At 33.3% G+C, this 17,658-nt stretch overlaps 2 protein-coding genes and 1 non-coding gene across 3 annotated transcripts; 1 reads left to right on the top strand and 2 right to left on the bottom strand.

Moving 5' to 3' along the window:
* Positions 1–307: 307 nt before the first annotated feature.
* On the bottom strand, positions 308–3,063 carry LOC134269169 (uncharacterized). Its single transcript, XM_062751391.1, has 2 exons — positions 2,959–3,063; positions 308–2,722 (listed from the first exon to the last, which is right to left on the bottom strand). Exon 2 carries the CDS (start codon positions 2,719–2,721, stop codon positions 2,275–2,277), a length of 447 nt encoding a protein of 148 aa, XP_062607375.1. The 5' UTR covers position 2,722; positions 2,959–3,063; the 3' UTR covers positions 308–2,274.
* A 71-nt stretch (positions 3,064–3,134) lies between these two features.
* Positions 3,135–17,247, top strand: LOC134269168 (histone chaperone asf1b-B-like). Its single transcript, XM_062751390.1, has 4 exons — positions 3,135–3,310; positions 7,960–8,075; positions 8,254–8,430; positions 16,292–17,247. The coding sequence occupies exons 1-4, from the start codon at positions 3,202–3,204 to the stop codon at positions 16,502–16,504; spliced, it is 615 nt and encodes a 204-aa protein (XP_062607374.1). The 5' UTR covers positions 3,135–3,201; the 3' UTR covers positions 16,505–17,247.
* A 244-nt stretch (positions 17,248–17,491) lies between these two features.
* On the bottom strand, positions 17,492–17,563 carry Trnac-gca (transfer RNA cysteine (anticodon GCA)). The gene has a single exon. It is a non-coding gene; the product is annotated as a tRNA-Cys (tRNA).
* Between the last annotated feature and the right edge of the window lie 95 nt (positions 17,564–17,658).

Below are 17,658 nucleotides of genomic sequence, written 5' to 3'. Positions count from 1 at the left end.
AGTCTACTTGTGTGCCAAGTTACATTGATGTAGGAGGAGTAGCATTTTGAAAAAAATTGAAAAATTGATAACAGATGGGAGGACAGACGACGACAGACACCTTACTATCACATAAGCTCTTCTGGTCTCTGACCAATAGAAATAAAAATGATAGTTCTTCCTCTCTCTCTCTTTTCATGAAAATGTTTTATTCTGTTTCCAAAAAGAACAATTTCTCATCAGCTTTTTTCCTTTAATTATTAATTAAAGCATAAGTAAGTACATTATAATAAATAATAATAAAAAAAACTATTTTATACTATGTCATAAGATTAAAATATTATATTCATATTTCCTTCCAATGATAAACTTGAAAAAAAAAACAAAACATAATTTTAAGGAAATATGATAATTGTAAAAAATGGTTATTTCTTGCATAATTCTTCTGCAACATTCCAGAAAATAAAGCCAAAGAAATATAAGCTACACATGATGCTCATGACTAAATGAAACAAAATGAACAAATATAAAACTTTTATAAATTAAATGTTTTACCTAACCAAAACATAAATTAATAAATATTTCACCTAAACATTATATAAAATAGAATAAGTGATCAAAAAATTTGCAAACTATTGCTGTATATATATAATTGACCACAATTCAGATCAAAATGAAGTTAGGCATTTACATGTACATGTGGTCATAGACATGATCTGCTGTGAAATCACAAAATATCATGGGGGGTTAATTTTCGTTGTTTTCAAGGTATGAAGATCGAGACCCACAAATTCATGTCCAACTCGAAATGTAAAATATTACATAACTACTCAATAATTCTTCATCCACGAATTCAAGTCCTCATGAACCTATACTTTTTGCTCGAACCACGAAAATCTGACCTCATGAAAATATGTGATTTTACAGTATTTCGTGTGTTATCTAAATATCTTGCTCCATATTTACGATGTTGCTATTTGAAAATGACAAATAGAGAAAGCACAGACATTTTGGATACATGATGCACCCAAGAGAGAGAAGAATATCCAAGACAGAGGCATTGGGTTGTGATGGGCATTATGCTTATATGTTTGTAAAAAGTTATACCATTCCACCCACAGTATTGCTGAGATTTGACATTGTGACTAATGGACTGTTCTTCTTAAAAATAAAATAACCTACATGCAATAAATAAAAAAATCAGATAAATATTTTAGCTGCTGTGAACAGTATGCTAAAAGGCATTTCACATGACTGCCTGGACCACAAATTTTGTGTGCTCAGGATGAACAGTGGCTGAAGGAGATCCAACATTAAGTTAATAATGAAGGAACACTTAAACTTAATTGATCAATGAAGTTATTCAATTACATTGCAAACTTTTTGATCACCCAACTTAAATACTCGGTTATACAAAATGTCTACATTGTATAATATGTGAGATATTGTAATTTTACAATGGAATGTTCAAGTAACCATCACAGATAAAGGAGCATTGTGCCAAGAGTGTGACATATGTACAGCAATACAACAAGAGTGAGAAATGTCTCCATTTGAGATTCTAAACACATCTAAATACTGTATACAGGGTTATTTTCGCTTTGTGTTATTTTTGACATTTCACACTGGCAAACAATTTTGTCCCGTTTTAAATTCGCCCTGTCATAGTTCTGTTTAAGAAATTATGCAGTATTATTTAAATTCACCCAAATGAGTTTAGGCGAAAATAAAAATGGGGGTGAAAATTTCCCTGTATACAGTACATGTATAAATATAATTATTTGTAAAGACTTCTGAATATAGTCAGGATACACTGTAACAAACAGATAAATACCCAGTATCATAACATCCATTTAATATTAAATAAAAACACACATTAAAAGGTAATACATGTTGTTAATCCACTAACAAGATACTTATAAGATTCCTTTCTGAAAAATGACTGGTTGACAAAAAAAAAAAAAAAAAATATCAGCAGTTTCATATTAAATGTCAATGACTTAAAAACTAAGTCATAATAATGTATTATGTGTATAATATTAAATTTGACTTTTCTTCAATAAAATTTATGGATAAAAAAAACATTGCCAAAAATTTTATATGACATTTCCATGACTGGAAAATGGTTCACTATGTACTAGGATGGAAGGTATAAAATATATGGAATAATACTTGTATTGTATACAACACTGAATGGATTAAAATATTGCCAATAAATTTTACTCACTTAACTACAACTAGAAGTAAGTAATCATTGTATGTAAACTGTACGTGCTCTATGAAATCTGCCATTTATCAAAAGTAATACTCCTTTTCTCTCTTTGAGGAGACATTTCCAGGAGACACGCTATTGCTGTGATTCGCTGTTCTTTCGTCGGTATGACTGTCTGTGTGATTAGTGAGTGAATTTTCCTGAGGTGTGTTTGTTGCTGAGTGTTCCATTTCCTTTAGGAGTCCCCTGACACACGGTAAGAATTGTAAAACAGACTGAAGGTGACTGACACTTCCTTGAAGTTCCTGAATTGACGTCTCACGAACCTTTGCCGCCTCCTCTAGTTGCTGTATTCGGTTCTTTAAGGTCTGTATTTCCCGATTTTTGTTCTCTTCTAGTTGCACGAGCTGTTGGTCACGGTCCAGTAATTCCTGATTCTGTTGCTGAACCATTCCTTCTAACGACTGGATTTGCTGATGCATAGCATACAGATGCCTGTTTGCCTCATCTATACTGCTTCTACTTAACATCCTAGGGACGAAAAGCATTAAAATGTTGAAAAGACAACAAAACTCTTGAATACAGTCATACACCATAATACCAGTGCAGCTGACTAAAATATGTAAACATAGAAAAATCTTTTGAGGAAATTCGAGCGGTGTGTACTAAGTTACCACACCCCCTTAAGCAATATCCCTTTTAGGGTCATTGACAGCTGATTGACTATCTGGGTATACAATAATACTTGCAGTCAAAACTTCCCTCACCTTTTTCTATTAATGTCACCTCTGAAAAATAATTGTCGTCAGCATCTGACAAGTTTCCCTGCACTCGGTTGCACAAAAGGAAGTTTACGTTTGCTGTGACATGCGGACAACGTGAAAAATGATTGTCCAATGAAAAATCGCGATATATATCTGTGGATGTAGCTAGCCAATGACCTTTGATGTATTGTAATGGTATGGAAGGCAGAAATACGCGCCATTACTTGATGAGAGGGAGATGACATTATGGCCAAAGTTAATATCAGCAATGTTGTTGTTTTAGATAATCCATCACCGTTTCTTAATCCATTTCAGTTCGAGATTACCTTTGAATGTTTAGAAGATTTACCTGAAGGTTGGTTAAAGGCTTTTGTTTTTGGTGTATGGAAAAGGGGGTTACCTATTGTTCTATCAGTCTGCACAGTTGGTTATGAATAATTGTGTCATTAAAGTTTTTTCAGGGAGGGGTAATTACTTAAATAAAACACCCTCCTTCCGGCTTCCCCCAACACAGAAAACACACATCAGGTATCAATCATCAAATGTATTGGATTCTGAATCTGACGAAAATACATGTATATTTATCTTTCAAAACACAATCACGACCGAGTGTAAAAATTGATAGAACAATAGATACTGAATAGAAGTGTGACTGTTTATGACTCCTAAATGTATAAGACTGCAAGCACCTGTTAAAAGTTGATCATTTAAACACCCCCCCCCCCCCCCCGAATAAAGGAAGAAGGAGGCTGTGGTGTTATTACTACACTTCTCATTATATGATTGGTTGACAGTTAGACCAGGGACCTATATACTTAGGGGATAGGCAACTACTGCAAGCCTCGCGATATCTCGTAAGTCGCGGGATTTCGTAAGTCAACTTTAATTAATTATATCTCTAAAGCTATCGCATATTTGAGATCAAATCCTTTAAATATCTGTCAAAAAATCATTCAAGATTTGTTTTTAGCACATATTATACTCATTGTTTGGGTAGTAATTTTGTTTTATGCAAAATCAGCAGTTTCAGCACATGCCCCGATCGGCCATATTTCCGAGAAATCGCAGATTTCGGTGTTTGTTTTCTTCATATTTGAATGATACTTTTATTACGCTTTAAAATCTATTAATAAATCAATTCCAATACATAAAAGGAATAAATGATAATCATCAGAAAACATCCTGTTTACTGGGAATAAACGTAAATTGAAAAACTTGTAGTGTTGTGCGTGATGTTTTGGGTAGATAAACATGGCGATGAAGGAGTTGCCTATCCCGTTAGTATATAGGTCCCTGGTTAGACAGATTGAATTGTTAACCATCAACTAATTAATATGTTGATGGTGCAACCGTTATGGCAAGCTCATATGTTTAGATCGGGCTCGTCAAACCCCACATGCAATTTGGTGCATCTAGACTCTGATGTCACATGACGTCATGTGTAAGTTACATAACTGAAAAGAAGCCTGAACAGTGCTGAAAGAAAGTGAAGAAGGCTTCGTTTACTATTTATCTTTGATATCTATCCATCAAGTCAAGGAGTGTTAACTTTTTGTTTAACTTTTGCTGCTATTCTTGCGAGAATGAAGCTCCATGTTTTCCTTTCCAAGTTTCACTAAGTGTAAGAAGTCCAAATGTTTAAAAGTAATGCTACGATAGGTTTGTCTAATATTTTTCCCTTAGATATCATAGCTGGCTGCGGCCGTTGCAGCCATTGTTTACAACGTTGTTGGAGGTGTCGATTGTGATGTCACAATGCTGCTGCACGTGCAATGACCCTCAAGTGAATACGGCCTCAAATCTGGTGAATATGTAGAACTGTTTGCATTTGTATAGAATATACTGTAAATCTGGAAATTTTTACTGTAAATAAATTTTTAGCAAATTTGCGCGTGCATTGCATTTGCAAAAATATTTTTCTTAAAAATAAATCAACAACAAAAAATGTAAACCAAAATTTTGCTGTCGGAAAGCTGGTGTCTATTTTTAACTCGGTGAACAGGTGTTCGTAAGCACTGGTCATTTCAGAAACCTGTTTATACAGTACATGTACAAGCAAATTACCCTTGCGTGTAAAGTGCCCTCAGTAGATTCAATATCGTCCGATGGTTTGACGGGTAGACAGGCACTGTCTGAGTGAGGCAGTATGTCTATTTTAAATTATTTTACCAAAAAGGAGAGGCCAGTTATTTTATCTGAAAGTCCTAACAAGGAATCCCTAGCATGGAAGCTTGTCAATGAGGAACTGCTTACTTATGTGAAACATATAAACTGCAGTGCTCCAAGTTGCGACTAAAATGGTCGCATTAAGACGCATTTGCGACCAAAAATCTGGTTTTGCGACTAGAAATTAAAACTAAGTCGCATTTTCGAGACTGAGAAAATTTGGGCTGGCAACGTCCATCTTTTTATGATCGGGAACGAGATTTACGTTTTCAAGATTCTCTATCAAGACAATGTTTGAAGATATACACTTTAACACACTTTGTAAAGCATTGTATGGAATTGGATCACGTAATGTTATGACAGCATGCTGTAATAGTAAAGTTTGATAGAACCAGAAATGTATATACATAACGTCTCTGAGAGAATGGCATCCAAACGTCGTAAACTTTCTAGAGTTTCTCTGACCTGGTTATTAAAGTATTTGGTCAATGGCTTGCATATCACAATTAATTAAGTGTTTTGGCGGCATTGATAATGACTGCGCTATGGGTAAGATACTTAGTAGTAAGTAAACAGGTAAGCACGATAAGCAATTGGCAAAGTCCTGTCTCAACAACTGTCTTTTTTTATTTTCTTTTGATTAAACTTTAATTCTAGGATCAGATTATGTGTGTTCTTCTGTGTACCATACAAAGGGTGGTTGTATTTAATAAAAATATATCCTTCAACTAGCAAAAGATTTCTAGTCACAGTAATCAATAATCTTTGATTTAATAAAAACATAACACATCTGGATGTTAGTTGATTGTTTTAATTGTGTTATTCACATGTTTTCATCATGGCGAGTGAAGAATTTGTTAATGGCGACCAGAAATTCTGAAATGGCGACCAAAAAAAGCACCAATAACAATTAGCAAAAATTTGAAACGTAAAAATTAATCAACAGCTTTTTGACCTAGATTTCGCAAAAATAAGTCGACGTAAAAATTTCCAGATTTATGGTGTAGGGACTATAAATAAACTAATGCCTCAAATCAACCCCAGTCAACAACTGTATATTCTTCATCCCCATGATAGCAACATTTGTGCTTTTGCAGTATTTGTAACCATTTGCATAGATTATATAGGGACTATAAATAGACTATGATGATGTACAAATTGCCTCCAGTCAACCCCAGTCAACAACTGTATATTCTTAATCCCCCCCCCCCCCCCCCCTTGATAGCAACATTAGGGGTGGGACGATATACTGATACATCGATACATATCGATATTTTCCTCCAAGATACGGTTTTCGATACAAGCATTCAAATTTCGGTACGAAACGATACACGAACGACCTATCCAAAAATTGAAAATGAAAGTACCTGTCCTTGGAAAATGGCGGCTTGTACGAGCGAAGAGATGATGTTGATATTGAAAACTCACTTTAGAACTAATAGGTCGTTGGTTAGGGGTAAAATGTTTTCACTTTTAAGCAGCCTCGGAAGATTGGTCGACAGATTGGACAAGAAAAGTTCAGTATGTAATGCGTGCTATACACAGAAAATATCGTTTCCAGAACATTTGATATTATTTAATTGTTGGTCCATCTTGTACTTTTTTTTTGTAATCTCAACTTGGCTACAGACTTTCAGCAATGAATTAATAAAAATGTAAATGTGATCGATGTTTTTTAAATGAATTTTTAGTCAGTGTTCTCTGATAAACTACACAACTATTTGTAGCCAACTTCTGAATAGTAATTTGGTTATAATAGTATGTACATGTATTATTGTTTTTGTAAAGTTTTAGTCAATTAAATTGATGAACTTCAAGTATTAATTTCAAAGTAAACATGACTTGATATAGAATAATTTGTTTAATTGATTTAATTAATGTCAAGACAAAAAAAAGAAATAAAATACTAATTTTTTTAAATAGTTTTATAACTTCTCATAATATCGAGATACGTATCGTATCGTGCCAATATATCGAGATACGTATCGTATCGCAAGATGTGTGTATCGTCCCACCCCTAAGCAACATTTTTGTTTTCGCAGTATTTGTAACCATGTGATAATTCTCTCTGAATGTTTTCAATTTTTTCTATAGATCTAGAGTGGAAGATAATTTATGTAGGAGCAGCAGAGTCTCTGTAACTATCATGTTACAGTTCTGTCTGAATACTTTCTATTTTATCTGTAGACTTGGAGTGGAAGATAATTTATGTAGGAGCAGCCGAGTCTCTGTAACCATCATGTAACAATTCTGTCTGAATGCTTTCTATTTTCTCTGTAGACTTGGAGTGGAAGATAATTTATGTAGGAGCAGCCGAGTCTCTGTAACCATCTTGTAACAATTCTCTCTGAATGCTTTCTATTTTCTCTGTAGACTTGGAGTGGAAGATAATTTATGTAGGAGCAGCCGAGTCTCTGTAACCATCTTGTAACAATTCTCTCTGAATGCTTTCCATTTTATCTGTAGACTTGGAGTGGAAGATAATTTATGTAGGAGCAGCTGAGTCTCTGTAACTATCATGTAACAATTCTGTCTGAATGTTCTCTATTTTCTCTGTAGACTTGGAGTGGAAGATAATTTATGTAGGAGCAGCCGAGTCTCTGTAACCATCTTGTAACAATTCTCTCTGAATGCTTTCTATTTTCTCTGTAGACTTGGAGTGGAAGATAATTTATGTAGGAGCAGCCGAGTCTCTGTAACCATCTTGTAACAATTCTCTCTGAATGCTTTCTATTTTATCTGTAGACTTGGAGTGGAAGATAATTTATGTAGGAGCAGCTGAGTCTCTGTAACCATCATGTAACAATTCTGTCTGAATGCTTTCTATTTTCTCTGTAGACTTGGAGTGGAAGATAATTTATGTAGGAGCAGCCGAGTCGGAGGAGCATGACCAGACCCTGGATTCTGTGTTAGTGGGACCCGTGCCTGCAGGGAAACATATGTTTGTATTTCAGGTAACCATTAACATCTTCTCCAACCAATAACAGATTTGTAACTAAATTTTTCCTTAGTGATCATTGGACCTGTTCATAACAGGTCTTTTATAATTCATTAATTGTATAAAACGTTTTAGATTACAGTAATAAAGGAAATTACTCAAATTAGCCTCACACTTGATTCTGACCTTTGTAGGCTGGTCCCCCAGACACGGTGAAGATACCAGTACAGGATGCTGTGGGCGTGACCGTCGTCCTCCTAACCTGTTCGTATCGCAGTAGAGAGTTCATCCGAGTGGGATACTATGTCAACAACGAATATTCTGACCCTGAACTTAAAGAAAATCCACCAAGTTCACCTCAGTATGATAAGGTAAAATGAGGAAATCTAGGGATATTAATAGTGGCAAAATGCACCATTCCAAGTAATTGTAACTCCAAAAAATAATGTAGTTGGGCCAAAATAAAATTGTTTGTTTGGAATTGCCTCCCACCTCATTGAAATGCCCCCTCCTGAAAAAAATTTTATTGACTATAAGTAGACAGATTTTTTTTTATTTAATCAATTTTTTACCTGTTGTCACATGCACCATACAAAACACTGAAATGTAGTGTCAGATCTATGCAAAATTAGGTTTCTTTGTTGATGCTAGATACTTTTTTTTTTTTTTTTTAAAAAGTCAGAAAATGTATTTACTGTTTATTGAGATTTTAATCAAAAATTTGAAATTTATCTTCAATTTTGAAAAAAAGGATAATTTCCCTCCCTCCCTCCTGTGTCTGAAACCCTTCAGGCGGCAATTCCAAACAAACATTTTTTTAAGGATGGCCTTGTTGGAAATTATTGAAGATGAGAGGAGGAGAAAACGTTAAACAGTTCTGAAGCATTGAGATAAAGCCGAGGTTAATATGAGATAAAGCCGAGGTTAATATGAGATGAAGCCAAGGTTAATATGAGATGAAGCCAAGGTTAATATGAGATGGAGCCAAGGTTAATATGAGATGGAGCCAAGGTTAATATGAGATGAAGCCAAGGTTAATATGAGATGAAGCCAAGGTTAATATGAGATGGAGCCAAGGTTAATATGAGATGAAGCCAAGGTTAATATGAGATGAAGCCAAGGTTAATATGAGGTGAAGCCAAGGTCAATATGACATGAAGCCAAGGTTAATATGAGATGAAGCCCAGGTTAATATGAGATAAAGCCGGACTCAGACACGTGACCTGCGACGGTGATGGTCATGCTATAGATCGGAGGGTAATTAGTCGAATTTTGGGTAGGTAAAACCGTTTTTTGTGCCCTAAAATCGTTGCACTGGTGTTTATAGTCATATTTGCTACCGAATTTGTGCATTTGTTGACCTTTTTGGTGAAAAAGTGACTTTTTTTCAAAATGAGTGACTCAAAGTATAAAGGTGAGAACTCCTCACAGGTACGAAATCCTGGTTTAACACCTTTACCCGCAGCGGTCAGTGGAGCATTAAGCCATATGTCCGTTATCGACACCAGCCTTCGGGCTATAACGGAAAAGATGGACTCTTTTAATACTCTGCAAGAGTCGTTGAATAATATGCAGAAGGATCTGTGGAATGAGGATGGACTAGATGACAGAATTAGATACATCGCTCAACAGCATGAAGACAACCAGTCTGAAATTGAAACCTTAAAACAGGAAAATATTACCCTCCGTAAGGAACTTCAGCTGTTGAAGTCGATTGTTGTAAATTTAGATAGGAAAGTGACACAACAAGAAAGTGAGATTGTAGACCTGAGAGGAAGATCTATGAGAGATAACATTCTAATCCATAATCTGGCAGAAGAGGAAAACGAAGATCTTAATGCAAAAGTTCACCAGATCATAAGTGATCATTTAAAACTGGATATCGGTTTTGTCAGAATCCACCGTAACGGACCTAGAATGCCAGGCAATAAACCCAGAACCATTACGGGAAAACTACGCGACTCTAACGATAAGGACCGGATTCTGGCAGCCCAAAGAGCTCTGCGGGAAAAGGAGAAAAAAGAGAACAAGGAGAAAAGTGCCTTACCTTGCTACATTACACCTCAAACACCAGTGCAAATTAACGAAAGTAGAAGGAGGCTTAAGGAGATCAATACACAGTACAGAATGAACAAAATAGAGACCAAGATAATTGGGAATAAAGTTGTGTTTCCTAATGGAAATGTGTATCGGGAAAAGGTTACCACGCCTAGAGCTGAAGATCTACTCTTTGTGGACGAGGCAGAAGAGGAAAAGTTAAACGAGATAGAGGCGGTGACAAGTGATCCTATCTATGAGGGTGGCAATGTCTTCAAAGCGGTGGCTACAAAAGCGAGTACGTATGCAGAGGTCAGACAGTTTTACAAAAAAGTTATGAGTGACCCGAACTCCGCCAACGCGCACCATTACGTCCTAGCATATCGGATACAAGATGCACAAGGGAACATCCGCGATGGATACTGCGATGATGGAGAATACGGCGCAGGTAGGAGAGTGGTCCGGCTTTTAGGAGATCAGAGTGCCACCAACGTCGCATTCGTTATTTCAAGGAAATCGGGAAATCATATCGGACCAAGGCGCTTCGATATCATATGTGATGCCGTGCTCAATGCTGCCAATAAACTCTGAACAGCTAAAGAAATGAATTATTTAACACCCATTTTTTCTGTTATCTTTGGATAATGTCTCTTTAAACTTAATAAGTACTATACATGTACACATTTTCTTTCTGTAGGTGTATGTGAAATCGCTTAGGTACATTTATATGCATCTTATACCAGTTTAACTCTTGTATCGGAAAACAATATACATGTATATTTAAGTTTAGATACTGCCTGTAACCATGCAGTATATGTAGGTTCCTTTTTTCTTGTCTTTTTTCGAAATTCAAGTGTAATATACGTATATTTCTATTTATTTAGTAGATAGGCCTATAGAAAATATCATATTCATCTTTTTGTTTAAAAAAGAAAGAGGAAAAAATGTTTTTAAATTTAGTTCCCCTATTCCTATTGTCTCCTAAAAGCTACAACGTCTTTTTTCTGTTTAAAAATATTTTTTGTTTGTTTGTCTTTTTACGGTTAAAAGGTTTATGCTTGTCGTATGTTTTTTCCGGGAGTGTATAGTTTATTCGGACACACTTTATTTTTATGTTGTAGTAATAATGTCCGGTTACGAGGGGCACAAAATTATTTTTAGTTGATAAACATCAGATAAGCCTTATTCGGCTAATTTTTCTCTTCGTTATGACCACATCAGAGGCTACGAAACCTGCTGTTTGTAAATATGTTTCATTTTTGTTTTACTCTATCAGTTTCCTTCTTTTCTTTCTTACCGCTTTCATTTTTCGGGGGTTGACAATACAAATTTACCACGCGTGTTATGGGGGACCAAGTTGACAATAACCAGTTAAAAATACTCACAGTAAACTGCCAGGGCCTGGGTGATAAAAACAAAAGAAGAGATGTCTTGAATTACCTCAAAGGTAAAAAGTACAATGTATATTTTCTTCAAGATACACACTTTACAAGTAGTGAAGAAAATTTTTTACAGTCACAATGGGGATACAAGGCCTTTTTTAGTTCATTTAAGTCAAATTCTCGCGGGGTTGCAATATTTTTCAATAACAATTGTGAGTTTGAAGTACATAAAACTAGTAAAGATGACACTGGAAATTTTTTGATTGTAGATGTGACTATTGAGGGTTTAAATTTTCTATTGGTAAATATTTATGGTCCAAATTTAGATACACCAATTTTTTATTCAAACCTTTTGAAAAAGATTGAAGAATTTTATTCCTCACAGTATATAATAATGGGTGGGGATTTTAATTTGATCTTAAATAAAGAGTTGGACTCTATGAATTATAAAAACATAAATAACCCAAATGCAAGAGAAGAAGTGTTAAATTTAAAAGATACTCTGAATCTGATAGATGTTTTTCGAGAAAATAATCCCAAACTTAGACAATTCACATGGAGACGGAAAAATCCAATTAAACAGGCAAGACTTGACTTCTTCCTCATGTCTGAATCTTTATTGCCCATGATACCTAATATAAAACATGAAAACAGTTATCGCTCTGACCATTCTCCAGTCGTTGCATATTGTAAACTAAATGAGTTCACAAAAGGAAAAGGTTTCTGGAAATTAAACAATTCTCTGTTAACAGATAAAGACTATGTGGAATTAATTAAGCAAAAAATAATTGAGGTCAAAAGCCAGTATGCATGTCCAGTTTATAACATGGAAAACTTAAGTACTGTGAATGATGAAAATTTACAATTTACAATATGTGATAAATTATTTCTGGATACTCTGCTAATGGAAATTAGGGGGAAAACAATATCATATTCTTCTTTCAAGAAAAAGAAAATAAAAGAGCGTGAAGTTCAGTTAGAAAAAGAGATATTAGACCTGGAACAGAACATAACAGAAAATACTGTAGATAATCTATCAAAAAAACAAAAAGAAATTGAAAAAATCAGAATAAATAAAATGAAAGGCCAGTGCATTAGATCTCGAGTTAAATGGATTGAGGAAGGGGAAAAACCGACAAAATATTTTGCAAGTTTAGAGTCTAGAAATTATATCAGTAAACAAATTCCTAAAATTATTAAAGAAGATGGGTGTACGATATCCAATCAAGAGGACATTTTAAATGAAACAAAGATATTTTATGAAAATTTATACAAAAAAAGAGAAAATGTTAAAACAGATGATAGCATTTACAATAGACTAAAAGATTATGATATACCAACACTAAGTGAGAGGGAATCAGCAAGTTTAGAGGGACCAATAACCAAAGATGAAGTTTTATATTTTTTGAAAAACATGAAAAATGATAAAAGTCCAGGACCAGATGGATTTACGTGCGAGTTTTTTAAGTTCTTTTGGAAAGATATTGGTATATTTGTGACAAGGGCAATAAATAATGCAAATGAATTAATGCAATTTTCAGATGTAAATAGACTAGGAATAATTACTTGTATACCAAAAGCAGGAAAACCAAAAGAATTTTTAAAAAATTGGCGCCCCATTAGCCTTTTAAATGTTATTTATAAATTAGCATCTGGGTGTATAGCTGAACGAATAAAAAAAGTTTTAAAGAAATTAATACATACAGATCAAACTGGATTTTTAAAAGGAAGATATATTGGAGAAAATATTAGATTGATTTATGACATAATGGATTATACAGAATGCAATCAAATACCAGGACTTTTAATGCTTATAGACTTTGAAAAGGCTTTTGATACTATCTCGTGGAATTTTATTTATGAAACACTTGATTTTTTCAATTTTGGAAAATCAATTAAAAGTTGGATAAAGACTTTTTATAGCAATATTAAGTCCTGTGTCATACAGAATGGGTTTATTTCTAATTATATATATCCAGAAAGGGGATGTAGACAGGGGGATCCTATATCTCCATACCTCTTCCTATTGTGTGCTGAAATTTTGGGTATTTTAATTCGCAAAAATGAAGATATAAAAGGTATAACAATAGATGGAGAAGAGTATAAGATTTCTCAGTATGCAGACGACACATCACTTATTTCTGATGGATCACCTGAATCTATGGATGGAATTCTCAGAGAATTAGACTACTTTGCAAACTTATCAGGGCTCAAAATAAATATTCAAAAAACGAAAATGATATGGATTGGTAGTAAAAAATTTTCAAAAGATGTATATCATCATTCTAGGTGGAAGTTAGACTGGAAAAGCACAACTTTTGATCTTTTAGGGATTAAGTTTTCTGTAAATTTAAAAGACATGATTAATCTTAATTATACATCAAAGTTAAGTGAAATTAAAAAGGTATTGAATCAGTGGAAACTAAGAAAATTAACCCCCATTGGTAGGTTAACTGTAATTAAGACATTGATTATCCCTAAATTAAATCACTTGATTCTTACTTTACCTAATCCACCATTAGAAATTATAAAAGCTTTTGAGGATGAAATTTATTTTTTTCTTTGGGGAAGTAAAGTCCATAAAATAAAAAGAAATACTATAATTCAAGACTACACGGATGGTGGCCTTAGAATGGTTGATTATTCAGAGTTTATAATAGCATTAAAATCAAGTTGGATAAGACGATTAATTCACTCTGATTCTAAGTGGGTAAAATTATTTCAATCACAAATAAACAGAGATATTAAAAATCTTTGGTTAATGGGTACAGACTTTACTGCTAAATTATGTAAAAAAATAACAAACACTTTTTGGGTAGATGTCCTTAAAAGCTGGCTCAAAATATGCTATGCAGAGCAAGAGAAAAATAAAAATATATTCCAAGAACACATATGGTATAATCCAAAAATAATCATGGGTGGGTCTTCTGTCTTTCTTAAAAGCTACTTTAATGCTGGTTTTGTTTTCATAAGTGACCTGTTCAACTTAGACAAGAATTTCTTAAGTTTAGACGCTTTTAAAGACCTTGGTGTAAAAACAAATTTTGTTGAATTTTCTGGTTTGAAACAGGCTGTGTGTGACAGATTTGTTAGCAAAAACCAAATGAATATATTTCTTTCTTATGGTCCAAATTTACCCAGTTCTGTGAAGATGTTTTACATTAATATGAAAGGCTGTAAAGATATGTATGACATTCTTATTAATAGAAAGAAAGAAACAAGTACTTCCATTTTAAAATGGAATGAAAAGGGATATCTATTCACCATGCAAGAATGGAGTAAAATTTTTGAACTCCCATTTAAAATTACCAAAGAATCTAAACTGCAGTGGCTACAATTTCAAATTTTACATAGAATAGTTCCAACAAATTTATATCTTTTTAAACTTAAGATAAAAGAATCTCCAGCATGCAGTTTCTGTAAGACTGACATTGAGTCAATTGAACATCTTTTTGTTGAATGTAATTTAGTAAAAGAGCTTTGGAGTGATATTGAAGAGTGGGTTTTGTGTAAGTTTAATATATCTTTAATTTTTGACAGAACAACAATATTATTTGGCAAACATAAGAATAAGGATGCCCATAAAGTGCAAAATTTGATGACACTGATAATTAAGAATTATATTTTTTTGACTAAATATAAAAATCCTTCTGTTCTAAGTATAATGACTTTAAAAACAATTATTGAGGAAAGATTCTTGATTGAGAAATTTTTACTTTTGAAACAATGTAAATATACAGAGTATGAGAATAACTGGCAGAGCATCTGTGATATGATATGATTCATTTGTACAAGTCTACATTTACTTATGTATTTATGAATTTTTTCAAGAAACAAATCTTAATCTTTACACCCCCCATAATGTAAAGAAAAAAACAACAACACTATGCCCCTTATATATTTTTTGTTTTTGATTTTCTCTTTTTAATGTTCTTTTCTCGCTCCCTCTCTCTTTCCTCTTCTCCTCCTTTTTCTATCCTATATATTAAAACAACTTTCACATGTGTTTAATTAAATGTGAATTTATGTATGTGGATGTCCTTTAGTAAATTTAATACTTGTATATGCTATCTATAATAGATACTTGAAGGAAGATATATTTGTGAACATACTTTTGTATATACTTGTTTGATTTAAATGTGAAAGTTGAAATAAAAAAAAAAAAAAAAAAAAAAAATATGAGATAAAGCCAAGGTTAATATGAGATAAAGCCAAGGTTAATATTAGATGAAGCAGAGGTTAATATGAGATGAAGCAGAGGTTAATATGAGATGAAGCCAAGGTTAATATGAGATGAAGCCAAGGTTAATATTGATGTGTTCCTGGTGAATGTCAAACCATATTAACCACATAAAGAGTCCATAATTGTTTTACTGTATAGTCTTATTTGACCAATATTAAATGAATAGTCAATGAAATGGAAGAGTGCATGGCAACGCCATTTTCATGAAGGAAATTCTATTGCAGAAAGATTTTGAAATTTCCAGATTACAAGTTGTATTCTGACTTTCCTTTTTTCATGTCGATCAGTGTATAGAGAATAACTAAAAATACAGGGATAGTCATAAAACTGATTTTCCTGCTCTGATATACACTTGTTCTGGATGTCGCAGTCATCATAAAATTGAAGTTTTTGTGACATCAAAATCAACTCTGTACATGCACTGACTCTCCAGTAAATATGGTCTTGAATCCAGTGAATATTGCAGTATAATAAACCGTTTGCAATTCTTTGTTTCATAGGGACTATACATTATGTAAATGTATTATAGTAAACTGTTTTATTGATAAAACATAAATATTTTTGTTTTAGGTGGAGAGAAATATCCTAGCTACCAATCCTCGAGTGACAAGATTTAAAATAGACTGGGATGACACTGCTGCGACAGATTCAGAAAATGTACCGCCCACCAATAGCACAGAATCAGAGTCCAATCAAATGAAAGACGTCTCGTTATCAAGCAGTAGTAAACCACTGGCCGCTACATTTAGTACGGAAAGTAACAGCAATATGGAGGTCAACTGACATTGCTCAAAGGGTCATAGGTCATCTCTACGGCAGCACTCACTCCATAGATTCCTTCACTGTACCACTTACCTCAGCTATTTATTAATTCAGGATGAACTGAGTTAATTATTTGAACTTCGTATTATTTTTCTTTGTTTAAGAAGAAGCAAATTTAGATGTTGTCCATACTAAGAGTTCTGTTGGGTTAAATTGAGATAAAAAGTAGAAGAATCGAAAAAAAAATCAAGTATAACTGTCAAAAAATCCAATTTTTTTGTAAGACTCTTGCAATTACATGAAAATTTTAATTTTATAAATTTAATATCATGTAGTCTGGTGAAAAATTTTGTTTTACTGAAATTTGTTATTTTCTTTTAACCTAGTTTATCTACAATTATATGAACTGTACAGTAGAAATTAATGTTAATGTTTGTATTTGATTTTGATAAATTGTAGATAAAAAAGTGATAACTGTAATATCAATACCATAATTATTTATTTGTTTTCATAGTATTCAGGTAATCAAAGCATTCTGTCTGGATTCATGAAGAATGTTTAATGACGCACAACAATGAAAGTTCTATAATTACAAAAAAACAGGATTAAATTCTACAAGACATTGCCATTCAACAATGTACTGAATAAGAGAATTGTATGCCTCAAGAATCATGCTATATTCCAACTCTTGTATTAATTGCTGTTATATTGTGAAAAATTCAAACCTCTTGTGGGGTATTCTAATAAAAGTGTGATAAATTGAATACTTAAAAGCTATATTCATGTATGTGTATTTAGTCCAGTATATAAATGCCAAAATCCACAGATCATTTACTAGATAAAAAATTTATTTTGAAATGGAAGATGAATTTAGCCAACTAAAGAGTTCAATTATTTGAACACAAAGAATTTTGTTGGTATTTTGAATTCTTTTGAGAGGTGGTTCTGAAGTGTATAAAACAAAGTGAAAGAAATGGAAAATGTTCCTTTAAAAAAAAAAAAAAAATTAGGGGACACCCGGGTTCGAACCGGGGACCTCTCGATCTGCAGTCGAATGCTCTACCACTGAGCTATATCCCCTCTTGATGCATGGGGAACATTTGTTGGATAAATAATTTACTTTTTTTCCTGAATAATACATGGAGCAAAATTTTTCATAAGTAATAATATGAATA

The sequence above is a fragment of the Saccostrea cucullata genome, unplaced genomic scaffold (assembly GCF_032062105.1).
Source record: "Saccostrea cucullata isolate Sc308-1 unplaced genomic scaffold, CSIRO_AGI_Scuc_v1 ctg1079, whole genome shotgun sequence".
Classification (NCBI taxonomy): Eukaryota; Metazoa; Mollusca; class Bivalvia; order Ostreida; family Ostreidae; genus Saccostrea; species Saccostrea cuccullata.
Note: the sequence above shows the minus strand (reverse complement) of the source record. Positions and strands in the feature narration are given on the sequence as shown.